Source organism: Micromys minutus (assembly GCF_963924665.1).
Source record: "Micromys minutus genome assembly, chromosome: 14".
NCBI lineage: Eukaryota > Metazoa > Chordata > Mammalia > Rodentia > Muridae > Micromys > Micromys minutus.
In genome coordinates, this window is record NC_137983.1 from 13,508,557 (window position 1) to 13,527,353 (window position 18,797).

General features: G+C 39.1%; 1 protein-coding gene across 1 annotated transcript in view; it reads left to right on the forward strand.

The window, feature by feature from the left end:
* GALNTL6 (polypeptide N-acetylgalactosaminyltransferase like 6) overlaps positions 1-18,797 on the forward strand; it is a gene marked incomplete at both ends in the record, with an annotated part of 1,121,308 nt that overhangs the window by 1,020,776 nt on the left and 81,735 nt on the right. Inside the window, one exon of the mRNA XM_080928910.1 lies at positions 836-953. Within this exon, the coding sequence (XP_080785036.1) occupies positions 836-953 (118 nt within the window). The remainder of the gene's footprint in view (positions 1-835; positions 954-18,797) is intronic.

An 18,797-nucleotide genomic window follows, 5' to 3' on the forward strand; every position in this document is an offset into this window, starting at 1 on the left:
TAAAATTTGTATTCCTAACACCATGTAAAAGTTACATGAGATTTTGTATGTACCCAGTACACTTTCCCAGAGAAGGTAGATAAATCTCTCTTCTAGAGCTTTGATCTTGCCAATTAGACAAAATCTACACCCTCAAAAATATTTCTCTTAGGGATAGAGAAATGGGTCATCCATTCAGAGCCCATATACTCTTCCAGGGGACCAGAGTTTAATTTTCAGAATCCTGCCAGGGGGCTCACAACAATCTGTAATTCCAGCCACATGGCATCTGACTCCCTCTTCTGGACTCGACTGCAACCTGTACTTGTGTGCCCATATATAGGCACACAAGCGCACGTGTGTGTGCATGTGCACACACACAAACATATAAACAAAAGTTTTTTTAAAATTTTATTCTATTTCATAGTCTTCATAAAACTTGAACTGTGCACAATAGATCGATGCTCAATGAATACTTGTAAGAGACTAAATCAAAGACATTGCCTATTGCATTTTTACTACCATTCTTTCTGAGGTAAAAGATCTCTCTCACCCTAGGAAAATGCCATAAAACTGAGCAATATTTCCAGTAGATCAGTCACTAACATTAATGCACTTCTCTCTGATGATAAGCAGGTGGCCAAGTGTGATTCTGGGGGACTTTTGCTGTGTCAGAGCCTGAACTGCAATTTTAATATTCACAGAGCTTCTTTTCCCACACCTACTTCAGCAGGAAATCCAATAAGAACTCTACGACATTCTTTGACCACTAAACCAGATTGTGAGTTTCAAAGCAAACTACTACTGCTTTTGATGTTCACGGTCCTCTAACTGTTGCTTATCTTCTGTCTCACAGGTCTCCTGTCATGGCTGGAGGTCTCTTCGCAGTGGATCGAAAATGGTTTTGGGAGCTGGGTGGCTACGACCCAGGCTTAGAAATCTGGGGAGGAGAGCAGTATGAGATCTCTTTTAAGGTGAGACCCCCAGATCATGCTCACTCCATACCTGCAGACCATTCTGACAGAACATGTCACTGTGACTCCTGATCCGGGTTGGAGCTATGACTCCTGAGGGATCTTTTATAAGAGAAGCAAATTCCTCCCGATGTTATAGTGAGACACAGCCATGCTGTGTGCAAAAAGAAACCATTCACACTCCTGTTTATAGGTGAGCAATTCTACATACTTACACCTCCTGCTCTCCTGGCAAAGACATTCATCCTGGAGTGCTTATAGCATACAGGACAGGAGAGGAAAAATGAAGGCAAGAGACAGGTCAGGTCAGTGGAGGTCTGCCATTCATGTTCAGACAAGAGGGGGCATTTTGGTCTTACCCAGTTATTACAAAACTCCTTGAATTGACAACAAACTTAATTTTTAAATGTCACTGTTAGATTGAAGAGCAAGTTTTTATGTTGTATTTAATTTTATTTTACTTTAAGACAGATTCTTAACTATAGTCACGCTGACCTGAAACTGTATAAGGCCTCGAACCTGTAGTAATATGCCTGGCTCACGCTCTAGTGTGCTTCAGATTTCAAGTGTGAGCAGGTTAGGATTTCAGATAGAAACAGGGTAGGATTTCAGGCACAAGGATGTTAAAATTTCAGACATGAGCAGGTTAGCTATAAGCAAGTCTTGTACTTATTTTATCTGGAATTTCTCATCTCTCTCTACTTTAGTGATCAATTCTCAATGAAAATGGTATGCTTATTACACACACACACACATACACACACACACATTCAAGTAAATACAAATTACAATATATGAAAAAAAGTTAAAGTGAAATACACTGTGAGAAATCATTCACCAACTTGCCAATATGATTTTGTAATTCAGTCTTATAAAGGAAAGAAAGATTCTTTTCTTTCTCTCATCTGAACCATTGTTTGTACAGAAGCAGAGGCTGACTCCTGTGCGGTTACCATATGGACACTTCCTTCGTAAGGCAGCCTTGGGTCACTGCGTCTGTTGCACAATATCAAAGTGCAGCCCTCACAGACCTAAAGTCAAACCTAAGAATCCAGCTACAAGTTTTAGACTCTATGAAGAGGAAGAAGAATCTGGTTTTGAGGAGACTGTGACACTGAGCATTAACAGAATGTTGTCCTTTCCTCGGGGAGTCACAAAATAAATACCTTCGAAAGAAACAGGCATCACTGCAGGCCAAGGGACATCTAGAATTTTCCCTCTCACCTTTAAATACCACTTACTAAATTGGTGCATTTTGACCCATTCAAACATGTAATTTCGCATCTAAGGTATTTTCCTTACTTTTTCAGATGCATGGTATTATGCCTTTGGATCTGCAAGTGTCTTTGGGCCCATCTGTTAGGACAGCTGCTATCCGTCTTGCTGTGGCAGAAGTTAATGCAGTAGTAATCATTATACAGAAATATAACCACATTCTTAGTGCTATATGCCAAATGCTGGACTGAATACTTCCGTATTAGCTGATTTGAAAGAAAATAATCTTAAAAGGTGTATATTACTATTCTGTTGTACAGATGGTGAAACTTAGAATTTTTTAAGATTGGTTTTCTGTAGGTTTTAAAGATGAAATATGGACTCTACTTTCAGAGATTGCATTTATGGTTTGTTTGGAGTGAAATAATTATCCATTACCACTTAGAAGTTAAGACTGATGGGGTTCAACCTCATTGCTAGATTACCACTTGTGATGGTTTAAATGAGATTCATCCAGTTTGAACATTTGGTCCCCTGTTGGTAGAACCATTTCGAAAGGATTAGGCTGGGCAGCCTTGTTGGAGGAGGTGTGTTAGCTTTGTAGGTTCAAAAAGTCCACACTATCTCTACCTTGTGTTTATGGATTAAATGTAAACTCTGCTCCAGAGCCATGCCTGCCTGCCCCATGCCAATTAAAGGATTTCCTGTATAAATTGCCTTTGTCGTGGTATTTTGTTACAGCGATAGAAAATTAACTAAGACAACATCCTGGACCAGCCCCATCCTCAAGTTAACTGTCAGTCTGTTGGTCCCCATCTAATGAATTCTCCCATAGATTCAGCTAATAACCTGGAATGTATTTAAAAAAAAAAAAAAAAAAAAAAAAAAAAAAAAAAAAAAGCTGGATTCAGTGGTGTCTATCTATAATCCCAGAATTCCTATGGTGAGCTAGAGGTGAAATAAAGAACACTACCTAGAAGCTTTCAGTTTATTTAGCCTACAGATACAACCTACAGATAAAGCCTATAAATAAAACATTTTAAGACATAGCATTGTATTTAACCATGGTGTTTATAAAAACACCACATCCCTTTATTCGTCATTTTTACCAGGCCTGGAAGGTATGTTTACATTCTGTACTTCAAGACAATTCTGCAATGTGCTCTTAATTTGCGAAATTTTAAAATGTTGTGAGAATTTCTAATGAGTAAGAGATACCCTTCTTTGAGTAACGGGCTGTGGGACAAGGCAAGATTGTCCTTGAAATCTGAAGAATAGGTGGATTATATGCTACGCTTGCGTCCTAAATCACAGAGGTACATTCTTAGGCAAACAGAGCTCTGTGCCTACCGCATCTCTTCAGGATGACCCACGATTTCATTACCCCATTTCCTATGTTTCGGTTGTCTGTCATTGTATAGGATATAATTGGAATGCAGCCCTGTCATCTTTGTCTAAAAACCATGGCAACCACTCTATAAGTCCAGGAATGAATTGCCCTAGGTTGTTTGGTTGGGATGATAGATTCCTTGGTGACAGTTATGTCTTAGCAGGGTTCCATTTCAGACATGCCTCTTCATTCTTCTTGATCTTATTTGCTGACCTTGGGGTTCCTGTCCCTCACTGTTAGCATTTATGAAGTAGATGAATTTGATCAGGTTCTTAGGCAGACATGCATTGAAGCAAGAGTTTGTGCAAAAATAATCAATCAAAGACATTGTACACAGATAGCCTTATGAATCAAAATAAAAAGAGGAAAATCAAACATCTGATTTTGGGGGGCATATTCTATAATTGTGATTAATTTTCAGAGCAAAGTATTATGAGGTTCAACCTAATCAGCATTTAAAATCCGTGAAGCAAGTGTGGTTGATGGGTGTTGGCTAGCGACATTTTGCACCTTAATACAGAAACTGCTCTAAGTTGCAACTTAAATATTAGCGTTGCAAACCCTTCTGTGAATGGTCATTGTCAAAGACCTATGCTGCATTTACTCCTAAAAGAATCACTTCACAAAAGCTTCTGAAAGATGACAAAGGAAAATCTTTCCAGAAAATTCTGCGTCACATGAAGGGCTGAGTTTCTGGAGAAACAAAGCACCATAAGGTAGCTTTCTTTAAGTTTTCTAAAAAATGTGATTCTGACAGATGAGCAGATTTCACGTTAGTGTGTAAAAACCAGACAGTATAAGTTTTATGGAGTTTTCTCAGGAAAAGAAATGGTCTGCCCACATTGAGCTCAACATTCACATTTTTTTTTTCTTATGAATATGGACCCCTGTGAAGAAAGCTAAGGATCATCCAGCTGTCTAGTAAATCATATATTATCCAGTTGCCAGGGAGCGAAGGCAGCATTTAGTCAGTTTTTCGACCAGCTTTAGTTGAGTATCTTATTTCCACTAGACGATGTTCTAGAGATGCAGTGTGTGGTTGCCACGGGAAATGATGAGGAGACAAAGGCAGATGAGTCTTACGGCCCAGCACATAGATCACATGAAAAATAATGACCTCCCTTCGGAGCCTCTGGCCTTGTCCATCCTGCTGAAGCCTCCTCCCACCCTGTCTCCACCCACCCCCCAGGATGAGTTCCCTCTCCTGTATTGAACTTGCCACTTCCCTCTCCCCCTGCCATTGTCCTGTAGCCTTTCTTAAAAGAACAATGAGTAAGCCTGTGGATTTTGTAAAATGGCAGTTTCTATGTTGGAGTATAAGAGAGAGAAAACATTGCTGGGGTTTTATAAAAGTAAGCAAATAGATGAAAAACTATGTTAAATATAAGCATACAAATTATTTGGGTTACATGCCTCCACATAGTGCCTGACACTTCTGAGGTTTTTAAATATTCATTTATTCTGTTCCCCTCATAGCTTATAAAATCTCTGTATCCAACAGTCTGTGTCCCAAAATTCTAACCACTCTTTTCTTCCTGTGGTGATAATAACTACTATTTGGTCCCTTAACAAGAAAAAAATAATGAGTTGGCACTTAAAGGTCATTGAATTTAATTTCTTATCCCATATAATACCAGTGCAAGATTTTAAAAGCAAGGAAAATGGGGGGGGGGCCCTCTAACTTATAATTGTTAAGACAAGTCATTATCTAGCTAATATCAAACAAGGATTCAAAATTGGGTTTGTTCATGAAAATCATTAACCTATTTTATTTTAGCTAAAAGATTTTTTTAAAAAGAGAAAAGGCTTGTGTTCAATTTTAACATACAATAGAGTTTTTATGGGTTGTTTATTAAATGTGAGATTTGACATTCTTCTGATGATTTAGCGTAACATAGAATTTTTATTATTATTAAATTTAATGACTATTCAGTAAAGATTAGGTATAGATAATAGGACTAATCCCTGATCTCAGAACAATCAGTCCTTTACTGAAACAAGGGAACAGCAATGACTTAGGGCAACTCATCAAATCAGATGTACCAGCGTTTAACCTTATATCAGAACTGCACAAGAACAAATACACAGTTTGTTTGTTTATATTTAATGTGAACTCTGGTGCCCAAAGTGATCATCAGAATTCACTACATATAAAGTTTCCCTACATAACAAGAACATACCCTGTTCAGTGTATTTCTAACTTAATAATTGAATGTCATATGATTGTAATAGCTTTACAGTTTTAAGGTTCAAAGGGATGGTCCTCTCTTAAAGGTCACTTAAACTAAAAAAGGAACCAACAGTAAACATAGTCTCCTGAGTTCCTTAGCAAAGCTTTCAGATATGCTGCCTGCAGCCACATGCACAGAAAGGAGCAAGTGCTCAGCAATCATGGTAAATTCAACAGTGGTAGGAACTTACCATGAATTTGCATGTGGGAATGCAACAGCAAGTTTGCAATCTATAGGACAAAATGGCAGCCAACAGATTGGGAAAGATCTTTACCAATCTCACATCTGATAGAAGGCTAACATCCAATATATACAAAGAACTCAAGAAGTTAGACTCCAGAGAATCAAATAACCTTATTTAAAACTGCGGTACAGAGCTAAACAAAGAATTCACAACTGAGCAGTTATTGAATCTTATTAGCTCTTTATGAGTTTGTATCAAGTTGACAAAAAAAAAAAACTATTCAGGACACACCAGTATCCAGGAGGTGGAGATGATAGATAGATAGATAGATAGATAGATAGATAGATAGATAGATAGATAGATAGATAGATAGATAAAAAGAAAAGAAGGAAGGAAGGAAGGAAGGAAGGATAAATCAAGGGAAGAAAACTGATTTTGCTCTACATTGCAATGTTTTAAAAAGGATCATGAAGCAGCTTTATTTGTCAATAATGGTGAAATGCTTACACTTAAGCAAGATGTCAAAATAACAGCAGAAGAAGCACTCGCAGCTACACTATCATGGAACAGAAAGATAAAACCTACTCCTGCTGACATGAAGAAACAAAAAAAAGGTATTCTGCAAGCATCTAGGCATGTGAGAGGTGAGGTAGAGAAAGGGGAGTCAAATTAGACTAAAATTAATAGCAAAATTATAACACCCTTAAGAAAGTAAGCAACCAAACAAAGCTTAAAAAAAGTAAGGCAAATGAAGTAAGGTCAGAGATGAAAAAGCACAGAAGGAACTTAATAATTCTGAAAACCAAAAACTAGTGGTGCAAGAGACAAAAGTAAGAAATTAATAGGAGAAATAAATATAGAAATGAGTAGAATAGTTGAGTTTAATAATTGATCATGAAAATGCAAGATGTAAATGTAGAAATGATTATAAAGAAAATGTGGATAATTGTGGAGAGTGCTCTGGTTCTGTGTAGATCAAATCACTATAAACAAGGTGGATGATTTTCAAGAAAAGTCCAAGGATGCTTTATCACAATTCCCTGCTAAGAATCTGGCAACGGAATCCCACCAACTCTGTCCTTATTTGGACACTAAATTGGAAGACAAATCTGGAAAGTTGCCTCGAGTTGCTGACAGATGTAACTGTGTGGCTATGGGCTGAGAACACAGGAAGATGTAGAGAGCACACTCACCTCCCGCAGACCACACTGTCCTTGTCCACTGAAGTCTCTCCCAACAGGCCGTCTTACTGATTCCAGACCGTGAGTGAAATTTCCTCCATTCTTCAAAATCATTAGATCTCTTCTTGGGGGGAAGAACCAAGTCATGGCTCATTTGTGAGGATCACACCCGCTCAATAGGGTAATTTCCCTAGTAATTAATTTGGAGTTTCTGGAACCCCCACCCTTTACTTTCTTTATTAGTATCACACAGGAGTGATTTCAATCACACACCCAAAGGGTTAGGGTGGAATGAAGACCTCTTTGCCTGACGTGGTCTTTTAAACACTGTCTTTGAAAATTCATGCCACACTGACCAAGACAAAGAAGATAGGAAAATCATCAGAAGGCTAGCTTGTTCAAAAATAAACTGCCAGCCTCCCTTGCTTATTCAGTAATTTTTTCTAAACCACTAATGAACCCAAAGTTATTCAGATTTTCAGGGTTTTGTAGGTATTTTTGCCTTGAAGACTAGGCCTCACTATGTAGCCCAGGCTGACCCACCTCCTAGGCCTCACTATGTAGCCCAGGCTGACCCACCTCCATGTTTGCAATCAATGGCTTCTTGTTGATGGTGCTGGTGCTGGCACTGATGCTGGTCATTTCATTGTGGTTGTTGTGGTTACTGTTGCTGTTTTATAGTTACTAACCTAGAAATTTAAAATATCTATTATTCAAGGATTAAAAAGTCTTCTTTTATCTACCTAGGTTATAATCCAAAGTATAGCCTTGAAGGAATATGAAATAAAACAATAAAGAATGTGAATGATAAAAATAATTAGAAAATTCCACTTTACTAATATATAACAATAGAGAAACCTATTGGAAAAGATCTAAATGGTAGAGAACATATGTGTAAAAATAAAAATAAGAACATAAACATTATTTACATTTTAAATTAATGTGTATATATATATATACATATAACATACAACACAGTACACAAGTAGTTATATAATTACATATATAACACACAAAAAGTTACAAACATAGTTAGTGTTGTAGGTGGACATATCCTAAACCCACGAGATAGTACTGAAAGCCTGCAGTATGAAAAATGCCAACAGTCAACAAGAATGGAGAGACTCTTTCTCTGCCTCATAGAACTTAGTGTGAGGAAAGACAGATTAAAAGTCAATTGGTGGATAAATAAACAGGATGGCTTTTGACAATGGTTAATCCATGAGAGGAAATCAGCTAGCTTTTAAAGCCAGCACCCCAAAACAGAGAATAGCTCTCTTGGATCACGGGATGCTCTTGGTACCTTTGCCTCCACTCTTAGGGGGAGGGCGGCAGAGGCTATGCTGTGCACTGCCCTCCCGTGTGGACCCTGCCAGACCAATGGTTGACACGGAGGGGTTTTATGTGCAGTGACCATATGGGCTTTTAAAAATGCATCTGAATCCGCATTGAGGAATTTGCCCATGTGTACACGGATTCCAGGATTTATTTCTTAAGTACAAATTCCAGGTCTGAATCCGGTAGAGAATCAAGAACTCCATCAGGTCCAAGCCTTGAAGCTACTGAGGAGATTTTGGAGATTTTGGTCTACCAGGAACCTCTTGAGAAAAGAGACTCCATGTTCTTCTCAACCCTTCCACAGGCCAGGACCCCAGGGAAACCATTTTCCTGGTTTCTTACTCCACCAGCTAAAATCCTCCCCACATCTGCTGTGACCATTGCACTGTCTGCAAAAATGTGTTTCACGTGGCACAACACGCAGGCTGATTAGAAAAGATACAAGATAAGACCACACTCACGTCACAAAGATAACGGTTTCCTAGTTCCGTGCCTTCATGTTTTCCATCTTCTTAACTCTTCCATTCCTAACACACTGGCAACAAACCTTACAGTTTTAATGAGTACATGTTTTCACACTTCCCCCATAGTTCCTTGAAAATACAAGATCCCCCAAGTTGTTCATAGTCCTAACATAATTTATTTGCCTTTCTAGAAGTACATCCTTCATACCTGAAGACATTGCCCATAAGAGCCATGACGATGCTTTGTACAAAACGGTGATACTAGAAGTAACTTTGGTCTTATAAAAAGTGCTCATTGGAACTCCTCTTTACGCCAGAGATGACTCTCTAGCATTTTATATACACTTTCATTGCTTTTATGGGACGGATAGATTAGATGCTGCTCTTTACTTCTGAGCCTACCGAGTACTTCAAAGTCTAGCTGTAGTTTGTATCTAAAATGTGACAGAAGCCATTTTATAGTCCCCCATATACCTCAAGACACACAAGAAAGTATCAAGAGTTGTTCCTACGGGATTTTTTTTTCCTCAAAAATATTTAGACTAGGTGACATAAAAATATCCATTTTAATTCGACATGCCCAGAATTGATCTTCCAAAGAAAATATTAAAATGACTCTATACTCATTCCAAAACTCAAAAATAAACAGAAACAGCTGCTTAATGTCTCAAAAGCCAGTCTGAGATTCATTTCAATTACCCAACAAAAGGTACCTCAGGCGTACCATCACATTTTCAAGGTACATTTTACACCTTTTGGAGACAGGCCTTGCAGCCAGAATGAAGGCCTTCCGGTTGTTAGTGCTTTTATGTTGGAGAGCGTTTTCCTAATTCCCTGTTTAATTTTATTTTGACGTCTATAGACAGCTGTAAAGCGAGCATGCTGTAACAATTTATATGGTGTTTTGTGCCTGTAGTAAGGTCAGCCTGAAAAAAATGTCTTAAAGCAGAGGTTTTTTTTTCCCTAATATTTTAATTTTTTTTCATTTTATTTTGTTGCTCTTTTTTCTCCAACCATAAAGAAAAAGGTAAAAGGGAAAAGAAAAAAAGATATATAATCTGATTGCTCTAACTCTTCTATTCAAATCTATATGAACATTACTTCCAAGCTCAACAAGTATTTGTATAGAAAGTTATATTTTTAAAAGATAAAAAACTGAAAAAAAAAAAACCCTTTACAGTATTCCCAAATCCTCATATCTCCCAGTGGCAATGATATAGTGATCCCCAAAGATCACATAAGCACATGAACTTTAACAGTATATATTAATCCTTTTTCCTCAAAGTCAGTAGTCTTTGTGACACCAAGCCCACATAATTTAACCAAAATTGCTGTCTCCTCTCCAAACGTTGACAGCGTGATGACAATCCCTCTCTCCACGTGCACAAACTTATATGTGGTCCTGTGTCCTGACCTTCTCATGGATGTCATCATGAATCCATACCACCCCATGTGGTCCTGTGTCCTTGTTGTATCAATTATTAATTAATAAATTTCACTGGCCGGTTCTTTACCCATCTCAATGGCTTATTTTCACACACACACACACACACACACACACACACACACACACACACATCTTTATATTTTAATATGCCTTAAACAACTCAGGGCCCTTCAGAGAATCAAATAATCCTATTTTTAAAATGGGGTACAGAGATAAGCAAAGAATTCTCAACTGAGGAATACCGAATGGCCGAGAAGCAACTAAATAAATGCTCAACATCCCTAGTCATCAGGGAAATGCAAATCAAAACAAACCTGAGATTCTACCTCACACCAGTCAGAATGACTAAGATCAAAAACTCAGATGACAGCAGATGCTGGCGAAGATGCAGAGAAAGAGGAACACTCCTCCACTGTTGTGGGGTTGTAAGCTGGTAGAACCACTCTGGAAATCAGTCTGGCAGAAATTGGACATAGTACTACCTAAATATCCAGCTATTCCACTCCTGGGCATATACCCAATAGAAGCTCCAACATCTAACAAAAACACATACTCCACCATGTTCATAGCAGCTTTATTTATAATAGCCAAAAGCTGAAAAGAACCCAGATGTCTTTCAACTGAGGAATGGATACAGAAATTGTGGTACATTTACACAATGGAGTACTACTCAGCTATTAGAAACAATAACTTTATGAAATTCCTAAGCAAATGGATGGAACTAGAAACTATCATCTTGAGTGAGGTAACTTAGACACAAAGGAACATACATGGTATGCACTCACTGATAAGCAGATACTAACCCCCAGAAAGCTCTGAATACCCAAAAAACAATTCACAGATCTTATGAAGCTCAAAAAAAAAAAGGAAGGCCAGAAGTTGGATACCTCAGTCCTCCATAGAAAGGAGAACAAAACACTCATAGATGGTAATACAAGTTCAAATAGAGGAGCAGAGATTGAAAAAAAGATCATCCAGAGACTGCCTCACCTTGGGATCCATTCCATATGTAGCCACCAAACCCAAGCACTATTGCTGATGTCAAGAAGTGCTTACTGGCAGGAACACGATATAGATGCCTCCTCAGAGGCTCTGCTAGAGCCATACAGATACAGCTGAGCATGCTTGCAGCTAACCATAGGACTGAACATGGGACCCCATTGAAGGTGCTAGAGAAAGGACTAAAGGAGCTGAACGGGATTGCAACCTCATGGGAAGAACAAAATTATCAACCAACCAAATCTACAACTCCCATGGACTAAAACACCAATCACTGAGCACACACTGAAAGACCCACGGCTCCAGATGCATATGTATCAGAAATAGCAGTGTCTGGCATCCGTGTGAGAAGAGGCCTTTGGTTCAGTGAGGGCACGTTTCCCCAATGTAGAAGAATAGCAAGGCACTGAGGTGGAGATGGTGATTGGGAGAGTGTGTACCTTCTTGGAGACAAGTGGAGGGGGAGGGCGAATGGGCACTTGGGGGGGGTAATAATGTAATATAAATACAGAGAGTATCTAATAAAATAAGAATAAAATCTATACTAAAAATAAAATAAGTTGAAAGCATTTTGTTTATTTTTAGGAGATGACGCATCCAAAAACTTTAAGTAACAAAGATAAAATCCAGAAGCACATGAAAAATATACAGGGGGGGAGGGAGCTTACATGCTTTACCACTAATTCATCTTGTAAGCTATAGAATAATAATTTAAGGGAAATGATGAACTATATTCTAACAATATTTTACCCAAGTAAACACTCTTGAAATACGCATTCATGTTATCCCACCTACAACTTACTATTTTGAATAAACTGACTTATACTTTCATTTTTCTAATTTCACCCCACCTCCATCACTGTTTCATCTCAGCCTGGACATACGCACTGCTTCTATAAGCAGTGATTCTGTAAGTTAAATTTTCTCCTCCCACTCTGATACTTAGTGTGTACGTGCTAGGTGGTCTGGGGAGGGCGTTTCAATCCACTAATATGACAGAGTGCTTCTTCAGCTAAGGAATCCTAAGCAGATAGGTCAGGAAATTATAGAGTTTTCTTCTGAGAATCAAAGCCTTCATATCCTCACTGATGACATTTTCCTATTCTACTTTTATTGTATTCTGGTCAACAGATAGAAATTTATAGTCAGAAAATTTTATAGTAGGGATGAGAAAGGTGGCTCAGTGGCTAAGAATGACACTCGGGACCTGAGTTTAGTAACCAGGACCCCCATGGGGCAGCTCACAACCACCAGTAATTCTGATTTCAGAAAATCCTATGCTCTGGCGCATTTCAGCATCTCTACCCACAGGCACATACCCTCACACAGACAAGCATCATTAGAGATGCAGATAAGGAGACTGAGAGGAGATGATTCCAGGCAAACAACCAAAATAGACCCTAAAGCAGAGAAAACCTGACTTGTGGGGAGAACGAAAAGAGGGCATAATTACTTGAACAGAGGGACAAGAAAAGTGTTCCAGGAGAATAAGCAGAAAGCCAGGCTAGGATTCAAATACCTGGAGAATTATGTCACTATTCCAATGCAACGTATGATACCTCTGCACATGCTCGAGGATAATGTTTCCTCATCTTGACAGTTTCTTACTGAGATAAGTTCATATTCATTATTATTCACCAGCATTGTTTTATGATACTGTTCCATTTAATGTTTCATGCATAAATTCCAGGTTTGGGATAATATTGAGAAAACAATTTTAAAAATAAGGCAAACATTCAATTCTTCTTTCAATTTGAAATATTTTTTAAAGAATTTCTCTGTGTTCATTTATGGGTAAAATAACATTTCTTTAAGATACTTACGGTGTCAAGAGAAGACGTATTTCTTTGTAAAACATTTCTCTGAGCATTAGATACTAAAATATGTCTTAACATAGATTTATTGTTATAGACTGTCATCATATAAAAGCACCAGGAGATGTGTTTGAAAAATACAATTCAAGCTGGACGTGGCGGTACACTCCTTTAATCCCAACAGAGGCAGGCAGAGCTCTGTAAATTAAAAGCTGGTCTACATAGTGACTTTCAGGCCAGCGAGGGCTCCACGTTGTCTCAAAAAACAACCAAACAAAGAAAGAAACAAATAAAAAGATCAATGCAGTCAACAGCTGCTAAGAAAGGCAGGGTGTGATAATGCTGCGTGTTTGCTTCTCTGCTGGAGGTGTCCTGGCATTGCCAGCATGTCCCCTGGAGGGAGCAAGGTAAAAGCCAAACCGGGGAGTTCACAGTGGTTCCTGGTCTCCTCTCTGGGTACCTGGGCACCCACAGCATACTGGCAGAAGAGAGAGATCTAGAACCACGGGTCCAATGTCTTCCTTTCCACTCAAAGAATAGCAGTTTCTGTGTGCCAGGCAGAGAGTGAAAAATGCAAAGACCAAAATGAGCAGAATCCGGTCTGATTAGAAGAGAGAGCCAAGTGTACCAGACAGGATAGAGGAGAGAAACCCTCTTTAAGGGAGTCAGGCGAGGCTCTTTAGTCAAAGGCTTCCCCCATGGTGATGCTTAATGAAGCTGCTGTCTGAGATAACCCTTTCTTGTTCATACTGGTTTATTTGATGGTGGATGTAAACAGGTATACTTTATTCATGTGAACCAGGGAATAAATACCTTTTACAGGGAGGCATATCCAGTAAGCTCATTCGCTGATGGCTCAGGGCTATCTAGATACCTAATTAGCATGGAGAAGAACTACAGGTGTTACTCTAAGTGACCAGCGCCCATGGTCCTCAGCAGAGTGTCATGGTTACATGTAGTGGGGTGCAGGTATACAGACAGATAGATAACAGCTCCACTGCGAACGGAGGTCTCAGATCTATGAGATCCCCAGGGTCTAAACACACTCTACCTTGACAATTCTTATGTCTGTCAGGCAGTCAACACTATCCTGTGTGCCCTAGTGTAGGGTCTCTTTTCTTTGGGGGAAATGGCCACTCTTCTGTTTCCCAGCCCCTCAAGACACACTTTATACATGTATGAAATTTTCAAAGAACAAATTAAAAACATTACATGATTAAACATATACAACCATGTCTTTCAGAACAAATGCAGAATTTGGTACACTACAATTGCACTTCTCATGAACAGTGTTCCCACACTAACACCTAAACATCTCCCGACTGTGTCGAGATATAAAAGCTACTACAGAAAGAGGCACAACTGTAAGCTCAAAAAACAAGAGAAAAGAAATTAATGCTGCGATTGTAGTTCAGTTTGTACAGTGCTAGCCTAGCATGCACATGAGACCCTTGGTTCAATCACCAGCACTGAATGGACCAGATATGGAGATACATACCTGAAATTTCAATATTTGAGAGGTAGAAACAAAATAATCAAATATTCAACCTCATTCTCAGCTATATGGTAAGTTCGTGGCCAGGCTGGACTACAGGAATCCCTATCTATAAATAAATGTCTTTGGAAGAAGAACAAAAAAAAATGACTCTTTATAGAGACAATTGATGTAGTATAGCTTCATTACAAAGGAGAAAATGCTCTCTACGGTTATATCACTGGAGCTTAAAGTGGAAAGGCCTTACAGGGACTGTGCTGACTAGTTTTGACACAGGTAGGCTCTCTGAGAAGGTCTTTTCATGGAGAAAATGTGCCTATGGATTAGCCGTAGGGAAATCTATGATGACTGATATAGGTGGTCCCAGATCACTGTGGGTGATGTCAACCTTGGGTAGGTAGTTTGGGGGCATATAGGAAAATGGATTGTACAAGCCATGGAGAACAAGCTAGTGAGTAGCACTCCTCCACGGCCTCTGCATCAGTTTCTGCCTCCAGGTCCCTTCCTCTTTGACTTCTCTCTGTGATGGAGTGTGCCCTTGAGAGCTGTAAGCTGTAATAAACTCTGTCCTCCAGAAGTGGCATTGGGCATGGTGTTGTGTCGCAGCAGTAAAAACCCTAAGTCACCCAGAGCTCTAAGGAAGAAGCTTAAATATAATTGAAATTAAAAGAAATCATTTGCAACCACTTGACAAATGCTTTGTGAGTACATATTCTATGTTGAATCCTTCATAAGCAACTAGATATACTGATGAATAAAAGGGACATGAGTTTAAAGTCCAGTGAGGGAAAACATAAACCAAGCAAATAATGAAGGACATTGCAAGTGAATTATTTAGTTGTGATTATCCTAAATGCTCTCCCCATTTGAATGGAAGTGCCGAGTAATCAGAACTTAGCTTATAGCCTCAACTGTGGAGGATACCTGTTACATAGTAAGTATGCACTCAATATTTATTAACTTGACCACACTGGTCCTTTTTAGCCGAGAGGAATATCTATCAAGAACCTTAATGGATATCTAAATCCAACATAGATCCCTGCAAACACTGTATTTTCTCCCATGCAGATGTATCGATGATAAGATTTACTGTATAAGTTTTGACATAGGGTGAGCATTGCAACAGTAATGACTAAGGCAGTATAATTTTATAAGAGGTGTGAACATTCTCTCTATCATCTATGTCCCTGCTGAATGGTTTGATATTTTTAGACTATTGTTGATTGTGGAGAATAAAATCCTTGAAGGAAGGACAAAGACTGCAATGGGTTAAGAGAAGGAGAGCATGGCAAAATGAATGTATGAAACAGGAGTGTCAACCAAATAAAGGGGCTTAGTTAGGACGTGTAAGCTAAGCCTGGAAAATAAATAAGAACTAGGCAAATAATGTGGAAAGCAAACAACAGAGAAAGAGGCCAGAATTCTCTTATGGCAGCAAAGCTCTGTAATGATTTACAAATGACCCTGGCCAGGGAGAAGGACATAGTCATAGAGACAAATAAACAAAGGGTTGTGTTGTTATCCTAGAAGCAATAGGAAAACACTGGCAGGTTATGAAGAAGGCGTCTGTGTTGGGGTTTTATTGTGGTTATCATTGTAGACTATGCCTTAAAACAACCAGTAATAATTTTTCATCTTTCTATATGGTTGTAAGTCCCAGTGAGCTCAATGGGCCTGTCTACCGAGGGTCCCACAAGACTGAAGTCTAGATGTCTGCTGGGCCAAGCTCTTCCCTGGAACCTCTCTGGATGAATCTGATTCTAAGCTCATTTAAACATTGACAGAAGTTCCTTGTAGGACCTCTTCTATTTTTTTTTTTTTTTCTGCTACTGCCAAACTCTTACTCTCAGCTTTCTGGAGCTATTTCAGTTCTTGACCCATGGATATTTCATCTCAGCATAAGTGACCCTCACTAATTAGGCATCTTGACCGCAGCAACTCTGATAAAAGAAAACATTTAATTTGTGCAGGCTTACAATGTCAGAGGTTTAGCCCATTATCATCATGGCAGGGAACATGACAGCATGCAGGCAGACATGTGCTGGAATGGGAACTAAGAGTTTTATTTCTTTATATAAAAACAGCAGAGGAGATTGTCTGAACACTGGAAGTAGCTTGAGCCCAAATACAAGACCTCAAAGCCAGCTGCCACAGTGACACACTTCCTCCAACAAGACCACACCTCCTAATAATAACAACCCCCCCACATGGGCCAAGCATTCAAATACATGAGCCTACAGGGCCCAAACCTACCAAACTACCACAGTGTGTGATGCTCATATTTATGGTTTTAAAGGATCAAAGTGATAATAATACAGAAAAATTAATCTCTACTGCTTTAACATTGAATTCAGCATTTAAAAAAATATAGACAAGAAAATTGGAATTTGACTTTATAGTAAAGTTGATCAACTTCTGAAAGAAAGAATTTTAAAGGGCTGAGGGTAGTCCATTGAGAGAAGACATAATGCTAATTCATCTGCTTCCTTTGTGTTTAATCACATACGCTAACTTACCATATAGCTGTTATGTGTTAGGCATGCCAGTGTGATGTACAACATCTTAGAGTGTAAGGCAAAAGATATTTGGTTAATAGAGTTAAGGTTATTAAACACTTCAACCACAGTGGCCACAGCCTAATTAGTGAGGGTTACTTATACTGAGATGAAATACTCATGGGCCAAAAACTAAAATAGCTCTTATGAGCACTAGTAAAAAGAGAGAGAGGAAAAGAGAAAGAGGGGGGGAGTGAGTGAGGGAGGAAGGGAGGAGGGAAGGAGGAAGGAAGGAAGGAAGGAAGGAAGGAAGGAAGGAAGGGAGGGAGGGAGAGAGAGAGAAGAAAGAAGAGGTTCTGGTCCTACAAGGAACTTCTGTCAACGTTTAAATGACCTTAGAATCAGATTCATCCAGAGAGGCTCCAGGGAAGAGCTTGGCCCAGCAGACATCTAGACTTCAGTCTTGTGGGACCCTCAGTAGACAGGCCCATTGAGCTCACTGGGACTTAAAACCATTGAGAAAGATGAAAATTTATTACTAGTTGTCTTAAGGCATAGTCTACAATGATCAGTCACACACAACATCAGAAATGACACGTTAATCGTTTAAAGGTGTGTGATAGTACTGTTTAAAGCCAATCATAATATCGGTTCTATGTGTCTGTTAAAGATTGCTCATATCTTAAGAGGAATGAGCCTTAGTTTGTTTGGGCAGCTACAACCAAGTAGAGTTAACTGAGGGGCTTCTAAACCACAGAATTTATTTCTAACAGTCTATGGGCTTCAGGCCTCTGAGGTCAGAGTGCGGCACATTGAACGTCCACCAAGAGCGATCCACCACCTTATCCTTTCATAGCAACAACAGAGGATAGAAGAAGTACAGTCACACAAGGATGTGAGGGGTGCACCGTGTGAATTGGGTGCCCAGAGACATAAACACTCAGTCCCTAAATAGGTTATAATGATGGATTTAAATCTGTGTTCTGGAAGCTCTGACATTTCAGATTCTCACCATGGAATCTCATGTGGCCTCCACTTCTTCATAATATGGTGCCACCAGGGAATCATATTTCTGATGTCACATCTCAGAGTGCTAGAAACAAGGCAAAGTAGAGCAGCTGAAGTCTCAGTTGTTCCTGCTGTAGACCCCTGGCTTAGGAATTTACAAACTGGCTCAAATCCAGGGATAAAGGACTTAGATCTGAATCCCAGTGGGAGAATACTGAGCCACAGGTAAAGGGCCACATGGAGTGAAAGATAATATGCTGTCCAGTTTGGGAAATTATACTCTCCCACATACTTCACCTTAGATAAAGTGAAGTTCCCCGTGTGAAATGCTTTGTACTTTGTAGAATTGTCAGCAAACCATGGTCTCATGTCTGTTTTATAAACAAAGTTTCGGGAAACACAGCCATACCTACTCATCAGCATAGTCGCATAGCTGCAAATGAGACCATATGTCCTAAAGAGGCAGCAGTATTAATTATCAGACCTGGGAGTTTTCTAACTCTATGGATAGAATATTGACTAAAGATATGAGTGTTTGACTAGACTACCAGATTTTTAATGTCCTTTTTGAGACAGGGCTCAA